This window comes from Lepidothrix coronata, unplaced genomic scaffold, assembly GCF_001604755.1.
Source record: "Lepidothrix coronata isolate B3197 unplaced genomic scaffold, Lepidothrix_coronata-1.0 Scaffold23, whole genome shotgun sequence".
Lineage (NCBI taxonomy): Eukaryota > Metazoa > Chordata > Aves > Passeriformes > Pipridae > Lepidothrix > Lepidothrix coronata.
Window position 1 is genome coordinate 1,661,690 of NW_016690203.1, and position 19,405 is coordinate 1,681,094.

At 38.4% G+C, this 19,405-nt stretch overlaps 1 protein-coding gene across 5 annotated transcripts in view; it reads right to left on the bottom strand.

Moving 5' to 3' along the window:
* Nucleotides 1–19,405, bottom strand: part of LOC108494298 — a 192,121-nt gene that overhangs the window by 110,978 nt on the left and 61,738 nt on the right. For all 5 annotated transcript variants that reach the window (XR_001873808.1, XM_017808657.1, XM_017808656.1 and 2 more), the window contains 4 exons: nt 17,106–17,229; nt 14,726–14,965; nt 2,648–2,911; nt 1,223–1,361 (listed from right to left, as the gene is read on the bottom strand). Coding sequence is in view for 4 of the 5 variants with exons in the window: in XM_017808657.1 (XP_017664146.1) it covers nt 1,223–1,361; nt 2,648–2,911; nt 14,726–14,965; nt 17,106–17,229 (767 nt within the window). In the remaining variant the exon portion in view is untranslated. The remainder of the gene's footprint in view (nt 1–1,222; nt 1,362–2,647; nt 2,912–14,725; nt 14,966–17,105; nt 17,230–19,405) is intronic.

A 19,405-nucleotide genomic window follows, 5' to 3' on the forward strand; every position in this document is an offset into this window, starting at 1 on the left:
GACAACAAAAAGGACCTTACAGCACAGTGTATGTTTACACTCCATGCTTCTGGTTCAAGGTGGTTATATAAAAGTCTTTTGATCATAGTGCAATTGCTGCTTAGCCTAAAAGCATCTCAGGGCAAACCTCACTTTCTTTCTCTCCTAAATCATTACTCAATGCCTGAAAAATACTTCTACTGTCTTCTTTTCATGTTATACTTCCAACCTGAGCCGCTCATCTACCATGCTGAATGATTATTGTTTATCTATTCTCTTTCTTTCCTTCCAATACACTCTTTTTTTTTTTCCCTCCCATGCCATCTACAGTGTATCACTGCTACTGTTCTCAAATGCCTGAGGAACCTCTGTCCTGGAGAACTAAGTCTCTGCTTCAGATCTTTATATCATATTCACAGATACACTACAATCTGTAGTTTGGCTGCATCCTTGTTCATTAAACAAGAGAAAATATAGAAACAACTATTTAGCAAAAATGAATTCTTTTTGCCCATGGCAGTCACATCCCACAGGCTGAAAAAGAAAAGAGCAACAGCAGTCTCCTGCCATTTTTCTCATTACTTGATTTCTAACAGTAGAGGAGCAATTTGTGAGTCCATTGCAATATAGTCAATTACGTCTTCAGCGTGGCTACATCAGAAGGTTCACAGAGGCCAGGAAGGATGCTCAGTCTAAAACTTACATTCAGCTTTTTAAGAAAGCTTCTGGGGAGGTCTGCTGTGCACAAGCAAATGATAATTGTCTTTCCTATGGATTACCGCTTGATTGAATCTAATGGAATTTTATAGGAGTAGCATAAGGCATGTCTCTGATGCCAGAACTATCTCCCTGCCAAATTTGAAGTCCTTGTTGTAGCCCAGGGAGGTGCTAGAGTTCTTCAAGCGATAGACAAAAAAAAAAGTACCTTTTTTTTTTCTCTTTCTATAAGCTTGATGCCATAAGCAGCTGAAATGCTACTGCTGTGACATTCCAAGCATTATTCAGCCTTAAGCATAGGCCAGCACGGAAAGTATAATCCTTAGCAATGAGGTTTATTTACATTACTTACACCTGAAACAAAGTTAAACCACCTTAATAAAAAGAATCACAGTATTCCTGCTACAAGGCATGAAGAAAAAAATCTAGCTTAACAAGATCAATAAGGACTAGCCAACATTAAAATTAAACTATGGGTTGCTCCAGTGAAAACCCGAATAAAAACATCAAAGTTTGAATCCATCACCTTGTGGTCCAGACTGTACAACCTTCTCTGAGACATCATTCTTTTCAGCAACACTTGAATACATGTGAAGTTCAGGGGGGAGATGAAGATGCATATCACACTTACTTTGCTTATCTGAATCCTGTGGCAGTTTAGTTATCTATTAAGTGGGGGGAAAAAAATAAATAAAAAGAAAGCAGTTCAGAATTCCACTGAACCAGAACATACTTGTTTGTACACAGTTTGTGAACCCTAGAAGTCCAAGATGTTGCTATGAGAATTCTAGGAAATTCTTGTTTCTCTCTGCTCCATTTGTTACCTTCTTCTCCCATACAAGTTTACCATGTATGTCCTCTCCCATACAAGTTTACCATGTATGTCTGCTTACTGACCAAAGCAGACATCCCAGTAAATGGGGGGTGATGAGGGGGGTGTGAGTCACAATCCAATTTCAGAATCATATGGGAAAATACAGATACCCTGGATTATTAAATCATCCCACCTTATACATTGATTTGAAAGACTAATTTTGCAGCTTTGGAATCTTCACCTCCTCCTTACCCAATAGCTCTATTATTTCTGACATTCTCTTTCCTAGCATGTATTAGGTATATTTATTGTATAAATTCTTATCGCTTTATGTGTTTCTGAAGTTACTTTTACTTTCTTTTACTCTTGGTAGACCCAAAAATAAGATTGTCTGAAAATCATCACTTACAAGAAAATTAAAAACTGAAATTTCTATTAAGTAAGCCCACATTATAATTGAGATGCTTTCAAAATTCATCTATTTTGGTATTTTTTCCTGAGTAAAATTTGACTATAAAAGAGGTATAAGTTTAAGATCTTGTTAAGATTCTGAATGAAGAAACATATTTCAGCTACAAAAAACTCCTTAACTTGCCCATCCAGAAAAAACTTTCCACCGGAGAGAAGTTCTTAATTTAGGTCCATTTTCACTAAAGACATACAAATAACATCATGTCTGAACTATGCCCAAAAACTGTTCAAAAGTAAGGTTCCTAACACAACAGAACCATGCTCACTAGCTGGAGGTCCCACACATACAAGTAAAACAATATCAGAAAAAATATTATTTTATCTTGTAGTCATATGAAAGTATCTCTGTGATTCAGTAAAACTGTGGAGGAAATTAACATGTACTAGTGGCAGGGCCAAACTTGGAATTTGAACTTTTGATCCAATTACCCAGCACCCCAAGAAATATTTTTATATTTTAAATAATCCTAAAATCCAGCTGCAAAGCTGCAAAATATCTACTAATTTCGTGTAAAAGTTGGAGATGCAATGAGATTTAGATACTCATTGAGTAGGCTGAGAAGCTGCTTTTTGGAAAGACAAATCTTTTAGGGCTGACAGAAGGAAATAGAATCTGTTGTGAGTAACAATGACTAAAAAAGTAGGCCTATTTTTTTTAATACAAACCTGAAAGTAGAGATTGCATAACCAATGATCCAAGTCTTGACAAATAAAGTTTTCAATTTTTTTGAATCTGTCAACTTTAGGGTCGTAATGGCCTCTCAGGAAGGGACATTTAAATTTTCCCTCCAAAGCATTAAAATTGTTATCACATAAGGGAAAAGCTCCCCATCCTACTTCTTGATCAATCCAAGTATAGGTGCCACGAAGAAGGAAAAGTTCAAAGAGGAGTACCATTCCTGGCTTCATAGCTTTTCTATGTGGTAGAACCTAGCAAAGAAGGAGAAAAAGATTTATTAGTTACAAAAACATCACAAGGGAACTGACTTTCTTTTATCATATAAAGCTCTACAAACTTCATACCTTTGAACCAATTTTGCATACAAAAACAATTAACAACTCTTCTCTTTGCAGCAAAGCATGTATTTGAACAATTTTTCACTCTGAGAAAAAATGCTGTGTTTTTTTTGAATGTTAATTTTGTGATTTCTTTGTTTTCCCCTTGGCTTTCTGAAAGCCTTCATTTACTGTCTTTGTTTACCAGTGGTGTAAAAACATTGCCACTAGAAAACTTTAAGACAGAGTGAGAAACCATCTTGGAAATCTGAGGTGTCCCTGTGAGGGCTTGCTGAGACACTACTGGATTAATCTTGCAGCAACTTTGGAGACCTCATCCAAATACCCAATGAGAATACTTGCAGTCTTGCACCTCACTGAGTCACAAAATCTTCTCCACCCAGTTCTGGGAAGAATGCTGGTACACAATAGCCTTCCTCCTCTAAATTAAAGTTCTTTCTGCAAAGTATGTGAACCTCAGTGTAGGGTCAAAAAGCATTTTGAGGTAAAAAACTCTCAGCATACCAAAGGCTGGCAAACACTGTTTGCACTTTTCATCGGATAGGTAGAAATATTCTTCTGAGTGGTTTGGAGCTGTGGAAGAGCTTGGGGCTCTAGGGCAATTGTGTTCCCATGGCAAAGACGTGAAAACTAGTGGTGAAGAAACACTATGAAGTAATATGAAGTTATGTAAATCTGTCTGTAAAGTTTTGGCAGGTAGAGAAGGGAGGAGGGTAAGCACAAAGAAAAAGTAATCTGATTCTATGCCACAGTTTTAACTGTTTTCTTTAATCAAGGTGAGGGTTGACCCAGGTCCTGTTGAGCAATTCTAATACATTCAAAAAGACAAATAAAAGAAAAAAAAACATACAAAAGCTAGATCATGGAAGATGACTACCATCATACCCAGGCTAACAGCTATGAAGGGTAGTCACCTGGAGACAAGGGGAGCAAATACATCAGCTATGCCTCTCAGACAGAGAAACATCTGCTTTGCCACTATTCCTACACATTCTCTTAAGAGAACTGGGACTGCCTAATCTCTTAAATCCAATCTCTTAAATCTCTTAAATTCAATTTAAATTTAAGATTTAAATCTTAAATCTTCTTTAATAAAGACAGTGTTCTGTTATTTGAATGTTTTTCACATTTTATTGTTCCCATTTCAGTCCTCACAGTTCATAGCAGCAAATATCTTGGTACACTCGCCTGCTCAACATTACCTTACCTTCCAGCCAAGGTAGACAAAGAGAAGCCTTTTCTCCTGCTTTCCTCCCTGTGAACTGCAGAAGCCCACAATATTCAAAGGGCATCTTTTGACTTTGAGTGTCCAGTAGGATATACCCTCTGCACTTTTTGAAACTCAAGAATAAGACCTCCGAGCAGAAGACATCAATGCAAACCAGTCACCAACTATGAAAAGCCTAAAATGCCTAAATCTTCCTAAATTAGCAGGAATTTCCTCAATCAAGATGACATTCTGTAGTCAACAACCGGCCACAAATCTGTACTGCTTCAAATATTTCTGTATGTAAGTACACACCCCAACACAGCTCTTTCTCAATGTGTATATTTAAATACAAGCATGACTTCTTTTATACACATTATTGAACATCAAGGTAATTAGCATAATCCAGGTGCAGCCAAATTTTTCTCTCTTTTTCTGAAAAAGCTAAGGGATTTCCCCATACCAACAACTGCCATGTTAGGAGATGATAAGTGTTCATGGTTGTGCTGCATTCCGTAACTTTTTTGAAGAAGTGAATATAAATTATTATTTCTAATAATATGCCTTCCTGTTTCAAGTTATATATTGTGATTAGATAATAGCAAGACAGAGGAAGTCATTTAAGGAAATCTTTTAAAACTATAAATATTTTCATTATTATGTAGGTGTACTTTATATTAATTATGTAAATATATTCTAGGACTTAGTGTAGGCTTAAAACGAAACAGAAGCATCTGTTGAAAAATGCCATAACCCTGTGGCAGCTGCTATTAAACCATTAACAGTATCAGGTTTCATTTAAACCAGATTTACCATTTTCTGTAACAGCCCGTGGGAAAGCTAAAAACATTAGGCACAAATTACTGACAAAAGAGATCCTTAATCAAGCCATACATTTCATTTGGCTAGCTGGGTGCTAGATAGCAACCTCTGTGCTACAAATTAAAGGTGATGGTTACAATGATGTGATCAAAGGCAGTTATCTGCCTTATCAAACAATCCCAAAGCATTAGCAGATGAAATTACTACTGCATCACAACACACGTTTTGGTTTCCTCCTTGATTCCCAGACTTACTCTTCTCTTAAGAATAACTCAAGAGTAGATGCTCTTCTGCTAGCCTGCCTGTAAACAGACAGTGGTCACGCAGATGTGTAAGGGTAATCATTGTGACTATTAAAAATTTATTCCTTTGTTTCTGGCTCACAGTTATTCTTCATTTGCTGTAAGCTCTTATCCCAGACCTACATTGCAACTCACTCTTTGGGACTGGAGGCACCCATTTGCTTACAGTTATAGGAGCTGGATGTTTAAAGCATGCCATGACAGAAACATATTGACAAAACATAAACAAGCATTTTATACCACACCTGTCTGCTACAAGGTGTGAGGTTGTAAGGACTATCGTTCTGGGAGTCCTTATGCATGAACAGCGGGTGCCTGACCCAAGCAGGACAGTGTCACACATCTTAGCTTACGTGGTCAAATAAAACATACCTATCAAATTTCTTTCTGTTGGATCCATACAAAAATCCTGGCCAAGCCTCTGTCTGTTACTCTATGCTGGCATGCCAAGCATTCATGGAGTTGCCTGTGGGCTTTCATTTCCATCCTGTAAAGCACTGGGAGGGTGATTTATATGGGAGGAACTTCTGGCTAGGAAGGGATAGCCAGGCTGAAACAGGAGAGTTTCAAAAAGGAGGCAGGTCCTCTCAACATCCATGGTAAATCTTTTCCCATTGCCACAATGAGCACTCATCTCCGTCACAGCTCACTGTCCCACAGCTGCAGGGTCAGATAGCCCTGGGAGGGAGCTCAGTCTTGTGCCACCTGCCCTTCATTAGCCTCCTCCTAGGCAGTGAGCCTGGGAGCTGGGATTTGGGGCATGGCCAGCATGGCCTGTAGGCATAGATGCACAAAGGCATTTAGGCACATAGTTCCAATTGAAACTCACAGTCCTTGAATGCCTGTGTGCCTCTGTGGGTTTGGGCTATTATGGTACCGGGAAGGGAACACCTTAGGTGGATAGAGGAGGAGGATGGTGATCAGTAATTGCTCTTCCTCGAGAGACTCAGAGCAGTGCCTGGGATAGGCAAGGCACAGGCAGCTCAAACAGACCAGTTTGTTTTGATGGATTGTTTTGTTTCTGAAGAAAAAAATAAAATTGGCAGTTATATTTTTCCTGCTGGTGGCAACCTCATTTGAGGCACTATCTTATAAGTTAGTCCACAAGCCTGCACCAAAACTGCTGACATTCAAAGAGAGCATACTAAATAAGGACAGATTCCTGAGTTTTAAAGGGTCTACTCTCCAACACCTTAGCTCAATGTTTCTCCTTGCTCACGTAAAATTTCCATTGAGGTCTGTGAGGTATATAGACTTTTACAGTGCTATGAAAGAATCAAGCACCTACTTTTTACTGGTGTAATTTCTTCTGTAAAGAGAGATGCAGCAGAGAATAAATAATACTTGTGTGTGCCTGCACAGGCACAAGTAATTCTTCTTAGTCTGCAGTTAGCAGTGTTTCATTTAATTGAATTAAATCATAGTGAACCAAAATTATCTCTTGCCACTATTTCTGAATTCAACTGTTTTATATCAGTTTTATTGTAATATATCTTACTTCCCCATATGCTGCCATAGTTTCAACAAAGAAATCATAGAGAGAATGAATTGTATTTGAATGTTTCAATAAACAGATCCAGTGTGAGGCTTTGGGGGTTTTGACTTGCTCTTGGGCTTTAACCTTGTCAGAGAATAAATAAACTTTTGCTTCTCTTCTCTGCGTCTTCAAATATTTTCAATTTAGAAAAAAATGAACAAATGTTACATTACTTAATTCACATTACCCAAAAATTTGACCACTGCAACTCAAACAGATTAAATTTAATTAAAATATGCAAAGAGAATTCAATAGTTACTTATTATATAGAATAAATCTTGGAAAATATAATATAAATTAATGTTTCATTATTTCTGATTATGAGAACCACAGCACATGAATTTCAGTAGTGTAAAACACAGGTAGAAAATCTTTTAAATAGGAAGAAGAACCCATCATTAACAAACAAAAAATTAATTCACTATGTAAAATGAATAGTGTTGGAGATGAGACTGTTATTGTCAAAATAAGGTGAAGGTTTCACAACCAGATTTCAAGCTCTCCCTGTTTATGTTCAAGGCCAGTAAAAAGGCAGAGGGAAGGGCATTCTTGGGAAGTGTTGTGTAACTTTGAAATTTATAAAAGGCCAGAGGGGAGGAAATAGAAACATAGACTGAAGTAAAAGTAAAATATCATGTTATTAGGGTTTTCCAAAAGTCCCTATCTATCATCAGAATGTCCTGGAATAGCTGAAAACTTATTTCCTCAGCTTTCCATCACTGCCTGTCTTTGAACAGGTAACTGAATACAAAATAACGCACAAATCAGAGAAGGACCATACAGTGCAATATCATTTATTTCCCCACTTTTTTTTCCCTTTCCCTATCTTTGGAGAGAGACAACAGACCTTTCAAGTCTGACATAAGTCAAATGACTCCTCTCCCTGCAGCTTGCAGATCTCCTTAAGCCTTTATGCAGGACCACCATCTTTCCAGCCTCCCTGATAGCGGCAGAGTATGGACCAGAAGCTGTTGGGCCGCAGTACACAAATTTAGGCTCACAGATGATCCACCTGGAGCACAGGACAGCAGTATTTGTAAGCAGGCAATTTATTCACTACTTTCAGTCCCACAGCAGTGTCAGAGGGCAGGATTCCTCCTGACATACTGTGCCAAATCACTCCAGTGTCTTCCCAGATTTGCAACAAGTGCCCCAATGGAAACACCTGCCCTCTCCTATGTTACCAGAGCAGTGATGATTCACCACTGCCTCCCTTTCCTCCAGGAGAGATAATTCAGGCCATAGTTGACTCCAGCAGCATCGTATGCAGCACAACTACCTAACACCAGAGGACCAGAATCTGGCTTTTTATCTCTTCAAATACAGGGGAATAATGTTTGCATTCTGTGAGCTTTAGCCTCTGCATCTGTTGCTAATTGTCCTAGCACATCTGCTGCTAATTCTTTTCTGTTCTTGGACCAGCAGGGAGTAGTAATGTATGGTACAGCCAGCTCCAGCCTCCCCGAGTGCTTCTGGTGATATACCACTGGCCTGAGTGGATTCTGACCTCATCCTGCAAGGGAGAAACCATCTTTGTAAGAGGAAAGCAGGAAAAAAGTTCCCTCTCCTGCCACTTCCATCTCACTTATTTATTCCTGAGACTGATTTCAGCACGATCAGAGCACGAATTTCCTGGGATAACGTGGGCCACAGACACAAAACAGCAGAGTTTATTTATTTTGTGTCAAGAGGACATGTGCTTTGCCCAGAAACCACTCAGAGCCAAGGAGTCTCACGAAAATGTGGCTTGTTCGGCATGCAGGGCTGAATCATGCAGCAGTGTCACTTTGCCTGGCCCAGGCTCCAGAGCCGGAACAGGCAGATTCCCTCTCCTTTTTGCTCCACCAGCTGCTCCATCTCATGTCGCTTTCTTGATGCTGTTCTGGATTCCCCATCACAACCTCTTCATCCATTAAGTTTTGGTCCAGCCAGGAATGCAGCAACATTCACTTCACCAGGGAAGGAGTGCCAATGCAGAGTTCATGCTCCTTCAGCATTTCCTAGATGGTCCAAACCTGGTCAGTCTCTGCTCTCTTTCCAGGGGCTTAGCTACCACTCACCAGCAAAGAAATAGGAAGACCAACTCCTGAGAACAAATCCCTTTTTCCTTGTGTGGTCTGCTCAAAAACTGCATATTTAAACAGGATCACTTTTTGTTCTTTGGTGGCGTAATATACTCTTCCCATTTCTGCAGTACAGCCTTGCAGCTACCCTGATGATCCTAAGTTCACAGATAATAATTTAAAATGTGAAATGCTTTTAAACCAGATATATTAAGGCAAAAAAATTACAGCATCTTCTGAGGGTGTTTTGCTGACTCCTATAACTTGTAGATATGGACTAAAGCAGAGTGTAGGTCCCTTTCCACAGCTCGAGGCTGTCACCTCTGGTGAGTCATGGAGCTGTTCCTTTTTTTCAAACTCTGAATTTTTTGTTTGAGCAAGCATTTATTTTGTACTTAGTGTTCTCTGTTGTCTGGAGTTCACTTGGAGTTAAGAATACAGGCAGAGGCTGCATTCTGCCTTCCTGCCGATTTGCCCCAGATAATATATGACTTTTGTACAGCTATTGTGTCCTACAGCTCACGTCAAGCTCTCTTACAGATATAATTTTCAATTAGTTAGGGAATAAGCCATGGAGTGGTCCAAAATAAAAGTCTGGCCCCAGACGCTCCTGATTTTTAACATATGTCTGCTAGATTTTCCAAAGCAGACAACATACCTTACTCTAGTCAGATATGATGCATTATAATGTGGGTCACATTTCTGAGGTCTTTGGGCAATATGTATTGGTATAAGCTGACAGAGCATTTACGGTACATTCCAGCAGGAGATTCCAAGAAGTCCTTCACTGGAGGACAGTGATTAGACATGACACGTAACTCCAATTTGCCAAAAACAAAACTTAGGAGAAGTAGTGACCTTTTGAATATGTAAATAAGTTCTAAATAAGGTAGATACAATAGATTCTAATATGTAATAGCTTTGTAATGTAAGCACACCAGACTTAATGAATCTCTCAAAGTCTTCACACGTTGGTGGAAATGGAGCCATCCACATTTAGGAAGTCCATCTATGGGCAGCAAAGGTCTCCAGAGATACTACCTTGCTGCAGCTCTAGGATGGAACAGGATGTGAGCACAGCATGGCACTGGGCCAAAGCAGGTCCCTGTGATGCTTTCTGCTGGGTGCACAGCAAGACGACAGACTCATGGCCACTTGGGGAGCAGAGCACTGTGGAAGGACTATCAGCCAGTCCGAGCAGCATGGGGCCCATGGCCCCACAGTATAAGCAGTGACCAGTCCCAGGGCTGCTGGTGTCCTACCACAGAGATCTATCCCTCAGGATGGTACAGTGCCACAGGGTTGTGACACAGATGGAACAGAATTGCTCTGAGAACATGTATTTTGAGGAGCTGTTGCAAAGAGACATTTAGCAAATGGCGATTGAAGACCAGACCTCAAACAGACTCAGATAAATAAAATAGAAGTAGTTATAAGTACATATTCCTGTGAAATAAAAACATCAAGCCTGCAGTCTTCAAATAAATACAAGCACCTGTATAGGCTTAGTTCTTGAATTTACCAAAAGGTTCATGTAGTGCCTTATCATCCCAACTACAAATACTTGCATTCAGGGAAAATGTAAGTGGCTCTCATTTTGAAAGTCATCTGGCACTGCTAAGCATTATCAAACTCCTATACTATGTCCTAAAAATGTGTCCAAGAGCTAGATGTTCTTCATTTATGCCAGCATTTCACTAAAGAATAAAATAAACGGTGGAGGGGGGGCACACAAGGAGGGGAAAGTTTGTGGTCTACTTTTGCTAATGATACCTAGTTTTGTAATTATTAAAAGCATCACAGACCTTAGACAGCTGCTGACATACAGAAAATAATGTCCTTGAAACTGTTTGTTTCATCATATTTTAAGAATTAATACCTTAGGTCATGTTAATCAGTTTCTGATATATGTAGTTTTCAAAATGCACTTCAGGGAAGAAAATACTGGAAATGACTGATAAAGACATGAACTTTATTCATTGTATGTCTAACTCCAAATGTGAACATTACCAAAGTACTTTGCCATCTGAAGTATTTAGGAAGCCTTAAATAAAAAATAAATCCACTTCATTCAGTGAAATAGAACATCCTCTTTTTCCAAGCAAAAGAGTTCAAATTTATTAATTTTGTAGCCATATTTTAAAATGAGTGTCAGCCCCTGCTAGATGACTACATGATAAGTGTCCTGAAACTTCAGGAAAAGGCACTAAATTTTTCACAGCATTTGTGTTTCATTTTCAGTGTAATAAAAATATGGTGCCCTTTTAATAATGAATAATAGATTTCCTGGTATGATTTACATGAGTGGATTAAATGTCATGTTTGAAAAGTTGCTGTTTTATTCATATTGAATTTCCCTCAAGTAAAACAAAATGGTACCCAGCTACTGTTATAATATTGCTAGTACCTCGCCACACTGTTACATAAATATTAACCAGTTGATATACTCTTTAAAAATCTTCAGTTCTGTGAACTGTTCTGTCAGCAATGATGTCTTTTCATGCATATGAACAGATTTAGTACTATCCCAAGTTCCAGGTACACTGGGGAAAATGTGTAGCACCAATGCTCACATACTTCTGGAGCTCAGCAGTGCTGGACTGACTTCTGAGGTGTCTGGACTGCATAATGAATACTTTTTAAATGTCACTTGCAGGTAACCTCATTGACTTTTGGTGCTCTTCGCAACAGTTGAAAATTTCCTATCTGAACTTCCCATTTTGAACACTTTCTAACAGGCAATATTTTGTCTTGAAAAGTGCTTCAGAAATATTTATAATTTGTTGCAAAGAAAGAGGAAATAAGAACATCTTCCTTAAAGGTTCCTCCTCTATAGGCAAAGTTGGCAATGTACCACAAAATATTTTAGTCCCGATAATTGAAATTATAGCTGAAAACAGTTTTTTTTTAAAGAAGAGAAGCTTTTTTGCCACATTCCAACTTTTGTTCCACTGAAGCCAATGAATATTGTTACTCTGAAAAGTGAGGTTTTGTTCTTATTGTTGTAACTGTTTCATAGAACAATTTTAATGTCTACTGAACTAACCTAAAAAAAGATGGCAAAATAAAACACCTTTTTCTGTGTAAAATTATACTTTTGCATACTGGAATTCATTTGTGCTCTTCAAGTCATCATTAAGCTGAAAAATGTAATCTGGACTTGCTAACACTTGAACATAATCCTATCGAGTAAAACAGTGCTTTAAATACACTGTGAAAAAAAAATGTTTACTGACTACTTAGGTCTTATCTATAATAGGATCTTACCCACCATGAAACAGCAATAAGGAAGTTATACTAGTAAAATCCTTGTTCTAGGTAAAGATGATGCAGTCACACAGACTTTACCTATAAAAGCCTAAAGTCCACTTGCATAAACTAAATATATGAAAATATCCTATAAATGATGAGTCTAAAACAAACCCTATTCAGATTATGCCATTTGTTGCTATTTCTAAAATGGTAAACAGTCATGTGAAACAGCAATTGCGTTTTATCACAATCCAAAGTATTCATACAGGTTTCATCCAGCATAATTTAAATTAAAAAAATTACTTGTTTGACTGTCTGGCCTTATTGAAAGATAAATAAAATTCAACTGCAGCTATTAGGAGCCACTGTCTAGTAAGTAGTCAGAGGTTATTGGGGAAGTAGGTTGACAAACTAAAAGGGAGGACAATGAAGGAGCGGAAAGAAGGGAAACTGGCAAGCTGGAGCAAAGAACATTGATTAATGAACAGAAAACATTTTTGAAAGGTCGGGTGTGCAAGTCAGACTAGCCCTGAGGCAGATCTAACTTACATGACCAGCACTTTCTGTACGCAGCAGGTAACCCACGCTGACACCAACTTTGCCGACATGACAGGGTTATTATTTTTGGAAGGATGTAGTGTTCTGGAACAATTTCTCTAATATATTACTTAAAATTAAGCTTTCCTTCAATATCAAGCATGCATGTCTTCATTTTCACCATGTTTACACTGAACTCCTATCATTATTCTGGCCAATGAAAACAGAAGCGTATTCTGCATTTGTGAACACTTCTATTTCCCACCCCATAATATATCCCAGAGCAGTAGTGTTGTATATTAGATTGTGTTCAAACCTAGATGCTCATGTGAAGCTCACCATTAAGACATCACTACTTACCCCAAGTTTTCTGGTAGATGTTAACCATCTGAAGCCTAAAATTTGCCTCATCTCAGCACAGACCCCAAGGGTTTCTTCTGAAACATATCTTAAGGTTGTGCACCAATACCAAGGTGGAAGAACAGAAAGGTAGAGTCATCCAGGGTACAATACATCCTATGTCTTCAAAATGAGCTGGTGGAGAAGGTTTTCTAAAGTTATGACATCAAGCTTTTGCTGTCCATTATAGAGTACTGAAGACAGGGAGTTATCAGAAGGTCATTTAATCCAACTTCTCCTGGTCCTGTATTTTAAGTGAACTTGCCCGAGACCTGCACGCTGGTTCACTAGACTAAAAATGAAGTTTGGTGAAGATGCTAATCAAATGTCCCCTGTGAGACCCAAGAGAACTTTAAAGCAAACTTGCAAATGCAAAAAGCAGCAAAGACCTAGGAGAAACATGATGCTGAAAGTAAGCAGATCATGCTGGAGTCATTCAGTCATACTGTCCAGTCTTCTCCTTTCAAGACAATACTTAATCTCCAAGGAAAGTAACCAGGATGCACACATCCTGCCTAGGAAGGAATCACAGCTCAGTGATTTCTCTGACAGATGCATGTATTTGTTTTAACATCATGGGAAAGTCACATTCACAGTTTTCCCCCCCCATATATGTGATTCCTTTCACACCAATAGCTGTATTACAGACACTGTTCATTATCTATTAGAGGTGATAAACAATTAAAAAGCAGAAAATGTGACTTAGTAACACTTTATAAGTCACAAACCCAACATCTGAAATTACCAATCCACAAGTAGCTGAAAGCATCAGTGGCGTACATAAAGGTTTGCTATCCCAAAGCTCTTTGGGATAAGGACTGCCTGTCTGTTCTGTATCTATGCAACACTTTGGACAACAGAAGGTTTGGAGGAGGAAAACTACCATTCAGGTCATAGCACAAAATAAATGATTGAAAGTAGAAAAAACTAGTCATTCTACCAACGCCTCATAACACACACAAAAAAACCCCACCGCACTGAGAGAGATGAAGATTGTTTTTCAAACCGTAAAGAAGCTTTCACGTGCCAGAGGGTTTATCTGAGACCAATGTTTCAACCAGCACTAGGCATTAGCTACAACAGTGAGCAACTGACACACAACAATCCTGCCATGCACAGCATGCTTAGGCAGGAAAATATGTGTGCCTCAGTCACAAAAGACAGAATAGAGCCTCGAGTGTTTGGGCTCCTTCCAAAATAATCCAAATGCTGCTTTTTTGGCAAATGGGGGTCAATGGAGCTAAAAACTCACAGAAGGATTTGGGCATTCATGTGTTTATATACACCCACTCGTTCATTTATTATTCTAAAGCTACTTTACAGAAATCAAATTACATAGCTGACAAGCTGCATAGATAAGAGAGAATAAAAGTAAAACTTAAAATTAGCTGACAACACTATATGATGTAGCGTATATTTGGCACTTTTAGAGTGAGTGATGAGGGTTAACCTAGGGGAAAAAAATTGCACCTTTCTAAATTGCACCTTAAAATATTAAATAAATTATTAACATGATGGAATGCATTAAATATATAAGCCTAAAGGAGAAAGAGCGGATGTGTTTTAACTTTCAAAGCAAAGACAGCATATTTATGAAGTGTTGCTTACTGTCTGGATACTTTGTCCAAAGTAGATTTCAGTGTTGTAGAAGTTTCCACCATGAGTAACAGGCTGCGTTGTCCTGGCCTGAGGCTGCTCCTTCAGTTCAGGTCTCTCCAGCAAGCCACCACCTAAGCGGCTCAGAACACGAACTTTGAGAGTGTAGTGGCCTTTAGGGACCTTATCTTTGACTCCCCTCAAGCATTTGAAGTGAATTTCTATTAACTGAGGCTTCTTGGAGTAGTCAACCTAGGGAGAAGGTTCCGAGTTACCAACATGGGCTGAGCTGACTTTAATCATACAATTAGCAAGAACAAATTTCTTCCAGAAAACAAACACTGAAAAACAGACAACACATTTCTTGTTCAACCTGCAATTACTTATTGCTAGCCAAGTATCTGCAATTAGGGAGGTCAAAAGTCATAGAGATGACAGATAAAAAAAGCAGTACAAATACTACTCATAAAATGTTGAGCATCCTTGGAGGAAAGGTAGAGCTGGTGAAGTATGACACCAGAAGATATTAGACAGTAATAATAAGGCAGAATAAACTGGAAGACAATACCTTCAAAAATACAGCATGCTTTGAGAGACAGGCACAATATTTGATGTGACGAGCAGGCCACAGGCTCAGAGTGAAAGACAGGGCAGGCCATGTTTTTACACTAATTATTAGCCTTGCCAAAGCTATTAGTGCTGTGTAAGATGCAGACTATCCTTTTACCTTCTGATTATCATATAATCAGGTTCTCTTAAAAATAGTAATCAAAGTGCAACACATGTAGAATTTAATAACAACTCCCTAAAGGCACCTTTACTCCAAGTCCAGACAGAAGGAAACGTCTGCTGGTTGCTGTTGACAAGATGTTGTCTGAGTTACAGAATGTTTAGCATGAAATAAATGCTGTGTACCAGAAATACTTTTCTGGTGCTTTCCTTGTGTATTCAGCTTCTCAGTGTGGGGGTTGGCTGTGGGGAACAGACACGACTGTACAATCCTTACACAACCTTGCCTGAGTAATGATGTAAGGTTTGTCCCACTACACCAGAAGATACTTCAGTGCTGCCCAAATGCAGGGGTCAGGCACACAACAGGGAGTCCCAGTTAGGCTCCAGTGTTGACTTGAATGGATAAAATTGTTTCTACAGTAACTAATTATTTAGTGCTTAAAATCAGCAATGCTATTCCTCTTTTCCCCAAGAAATCAATTTATTCTATTATTTGGAGAAAAGACTAGTGATAGATGTCCTTTTTTTTCAATTGGTTATAAGAACCCACACTTCAGAATCACATGGCTACCTTGACTACTAGGTTTAGTGGTCTCACAGTTTAAGCCTACAGTAGCTAATAATCTCTTCTTTAATCCTGTCTTGGATTTATTTTGGAAGAGATAGCATATTTCCATATAGATAGAAAGCTTCTGGAATTAAATTAAGCAGTTAAATAAACAGCTGAATTTGTTAAACTTCTTTTGTTTCTCAACACAAACCATACTTAACAATTAATCTGAATGACAATAATTTTCAGCTTAATTAGAAAATCTTAATTAACAATGAAGATTTAACCTTAATATTTTTGGTTTCTGAATCATATATAAAAAAAATTAACATTATGTGAATAAATAAGACAATCTTTTTAAACCTCAAGGCAGGATTACTGATGCAGGCAGCCTTCGTTATTAAACACATTCTAAATTAAACGCCTCTATGAATTTTATACTGAAATATATTGTGATAGTTTTGCATGCCAAATGTGACATTTTGTATTTTAGATTCATCTTCTGTAGTAATTTTGGAAATGTCATACAAACAAAGATTTTGTCATTTACCAATGGAATTACTATGCATGGCCGGTTAGCCATCTCTTTTCTGGCTCTTCTGGTTGTTTCAAGTCAGCAAGCCATAAAAAATCTTTATCTCTCTGAAACACAGCAATTTGGAAGATAATCGAATAGTGACTGGGGGGCAGAAACGCCAGTCTGAGGAATTATACCACAATCTCTCTTGCATTTACAACCTTCCTCAAAGCGAGTGTCAGTCGAATAGGAAAAGGAGATAGAAGATTCATCATATTTCAAGCCTGTCTCATTTGCATGGTGGCATAGCTGTCTCATCTCCTGCTGAAAGACTTTGCTTGGCCAGCACTGACAAACTGTTTTGAAGAACTCTTGCCATGCCCAAATGATTCATCATTAATAGCTTTAGACATTCTCTTTAAGCATATGGTTACTTTTGCTGGAAAGCATATTTTGAAACCTGCTAAATTCTATCCTCTTAAACTATGAAAAGAGAAATTAAAAAAAAAAAAAAAAAAAAAAAAGAGCAGTACAATTGATCCAGTCATTTAGCAGTTCACATTGGGAAAAAGAGCACTCATGGAGAACCTCACCTTCTCGCAAGGCCCTGCTGCTGCTCCATTTAATCCAGTATTCACACTTGCGAGGTTACCAAAGCTGGCTATCATTTCTTCTTCCCTTCCATTCTCTTCTGTTTTCAGCGGCTGACTTCCCAATCTGCAGAAGTCGGAATGAGAAGAAGAACAGAAAAGAAATTAACTACAATGCGTACACAGAAAGCACTTGCTGTTGGAAATACATAAGTTTGATGTTTTCCTTGAACATATCCTAAGACTTGCAGTGCACTCAGAAGAAACAACAGTTTGCTAAAGCAGAGAAATGGCTAGGCTTCAAAAAGCAGCATAAAAAAATAACAAGACCAATATTTGTCAGGCTGTGCCACAGGTTGACATAAGGAACCTGAAGTTTCAATGCTTGTCTATAATCAGCTCTGTCTGGCATTGGGGCTCAGGATCTAGGTTGAGAATATTAAAGTAGGAAGCCATTGCCTCTGCTGACACTTTGAGGACTGATTGACAGCTTCAATAAACTTGGACAGGTTTTTGGAAACCATTGAGTCCTTGGGGATTTGATTGCTTTAAACCACAGAAAAAAAAAAATTATATATATAAAATCTTCCTTTTTTTGTTTGTTTTTCCCATCCAAAAAAATCTTATAAATTTATATCTAAATCTTATGTCATTTAGAATCTTCAAAAATGTCTTATTTCATAGATAGAAAAATTAAATATATAAATTATATGTCATATATATACACTTACATGCACATACACAAATTTTCAGCTACATGTGAACCACTAAACCTTCCTTGTCATTCATATGTTAGCTTCTTGTGTATTTAAAGTGATTTGGAGGGTAATTATATCAACTCAAAGTTGTTGGGGTTTTTTGGTTTTTTTTTTCAAGAGAGGTCAGTGTAGCAACACAGAATGCCAGCAAATTCAGCAAGAATAGCCCTACACTTCCAATGCTGCCCCTGCTTAGTGCACAGGATACACAAAAGGCACAGTACCCTATGGAGAAAATCTTGTTCCCAGAACACAGCAGGAGCAAATGTAAAACTAAGACATTTACAAAAAACACTATAAAACTGTATGGTTTGGCAATCCCATCCATCAACAGACACAGAACCATGAGTAATTCCTCTGTCCCTACATGGCATCAGTATCTTAACATTATTGACCCTAAGTAAAAACATCTGTAGATGTTCTGCTGGCTTCAAAACACATCAGCTCTTGCTTCTAGAACATGCTTAAGAGGCCAGGGAGGGTCAGCTGGTCACGCCAGCGCTGGTGATGCTCCAGCCACACTTGCAGGTGGAGGCGGAGCAGGCACAAAGAAGGACATGGTGGCTCTCAGAAGCTGGAGGCTGAGCAGGCTGTTCATGGCTGAGGGTCAGCCATGTGTCATGCTGGAGGTCAAGGGAGCTGCCTGCAGCATACTGAGAGGGGTCATATGGAGCCAAGGAGAAATCACTGCATCAGGTAAGGTTGCAATGCAGGATTAGCTTGGGTATATACAAAAATAGGCTCTCTTAGGTTGCCAAGCAATGTACTGAGTTAAGTTTTTAGCCACAAAAGAAAATGCTATAACTTGGTGTTCATTAAAAAAAAAAAAAAAAAAAAAAAAAAAAAAAAAAAAAAAAAAAAAAAAAAAAGAAGAATGGAAGAATCAAGACTCAAAACCAACATTTCCCTGGACTGCACTTCTGAAGCACTCCTGCAGCACTCCTTCAGTATTTTCTGACTTGGTTTTGAAAAATTCAACACCAGTGTCTTCATTCCCATTTTCTTTCTTTGCATGCTAGGTGATGATCTGAGAAGCCTCCACATTTGTAAAAATTAACATTGTTCTTCATCAAGAAAATTACAGAGACTGTGCAATCATGATAAACATCCCAGATTCATGCACATGTGCTAGTTAGGTAACACATTCTCCTCTTCCGAAACAGATGCTCCTATCTCCAAGATCCTGGCACATTGCTACAAATCAGTTTCTATTCTACTCAGACCTTGCCTATTTCTTTTGCCCTTTTTTTGTTTTTTTGAAAATGTACACATTTACATCAGTAAAATTACCACTGGCTCATAGCAAAACTGCTTTCCAGATTTCTCTACCAGTAGAATTTTATCACATAAATGCCCAAGTAAAAACTGAATCGGTCAGAAAGCCAGTGTAGATGCCAGTGACAATAAAGTATATGGAAATTTTGCCCGAGCCAGGACCAATGAGAAATAAGGACAAGATTCCAGTGCTAAGGACTGAATACGAGAAGCACAGGGTCAACCACCTTTGAACTTTTGTTCTTGAGCTTCCATAAGTCAATTTGGCTC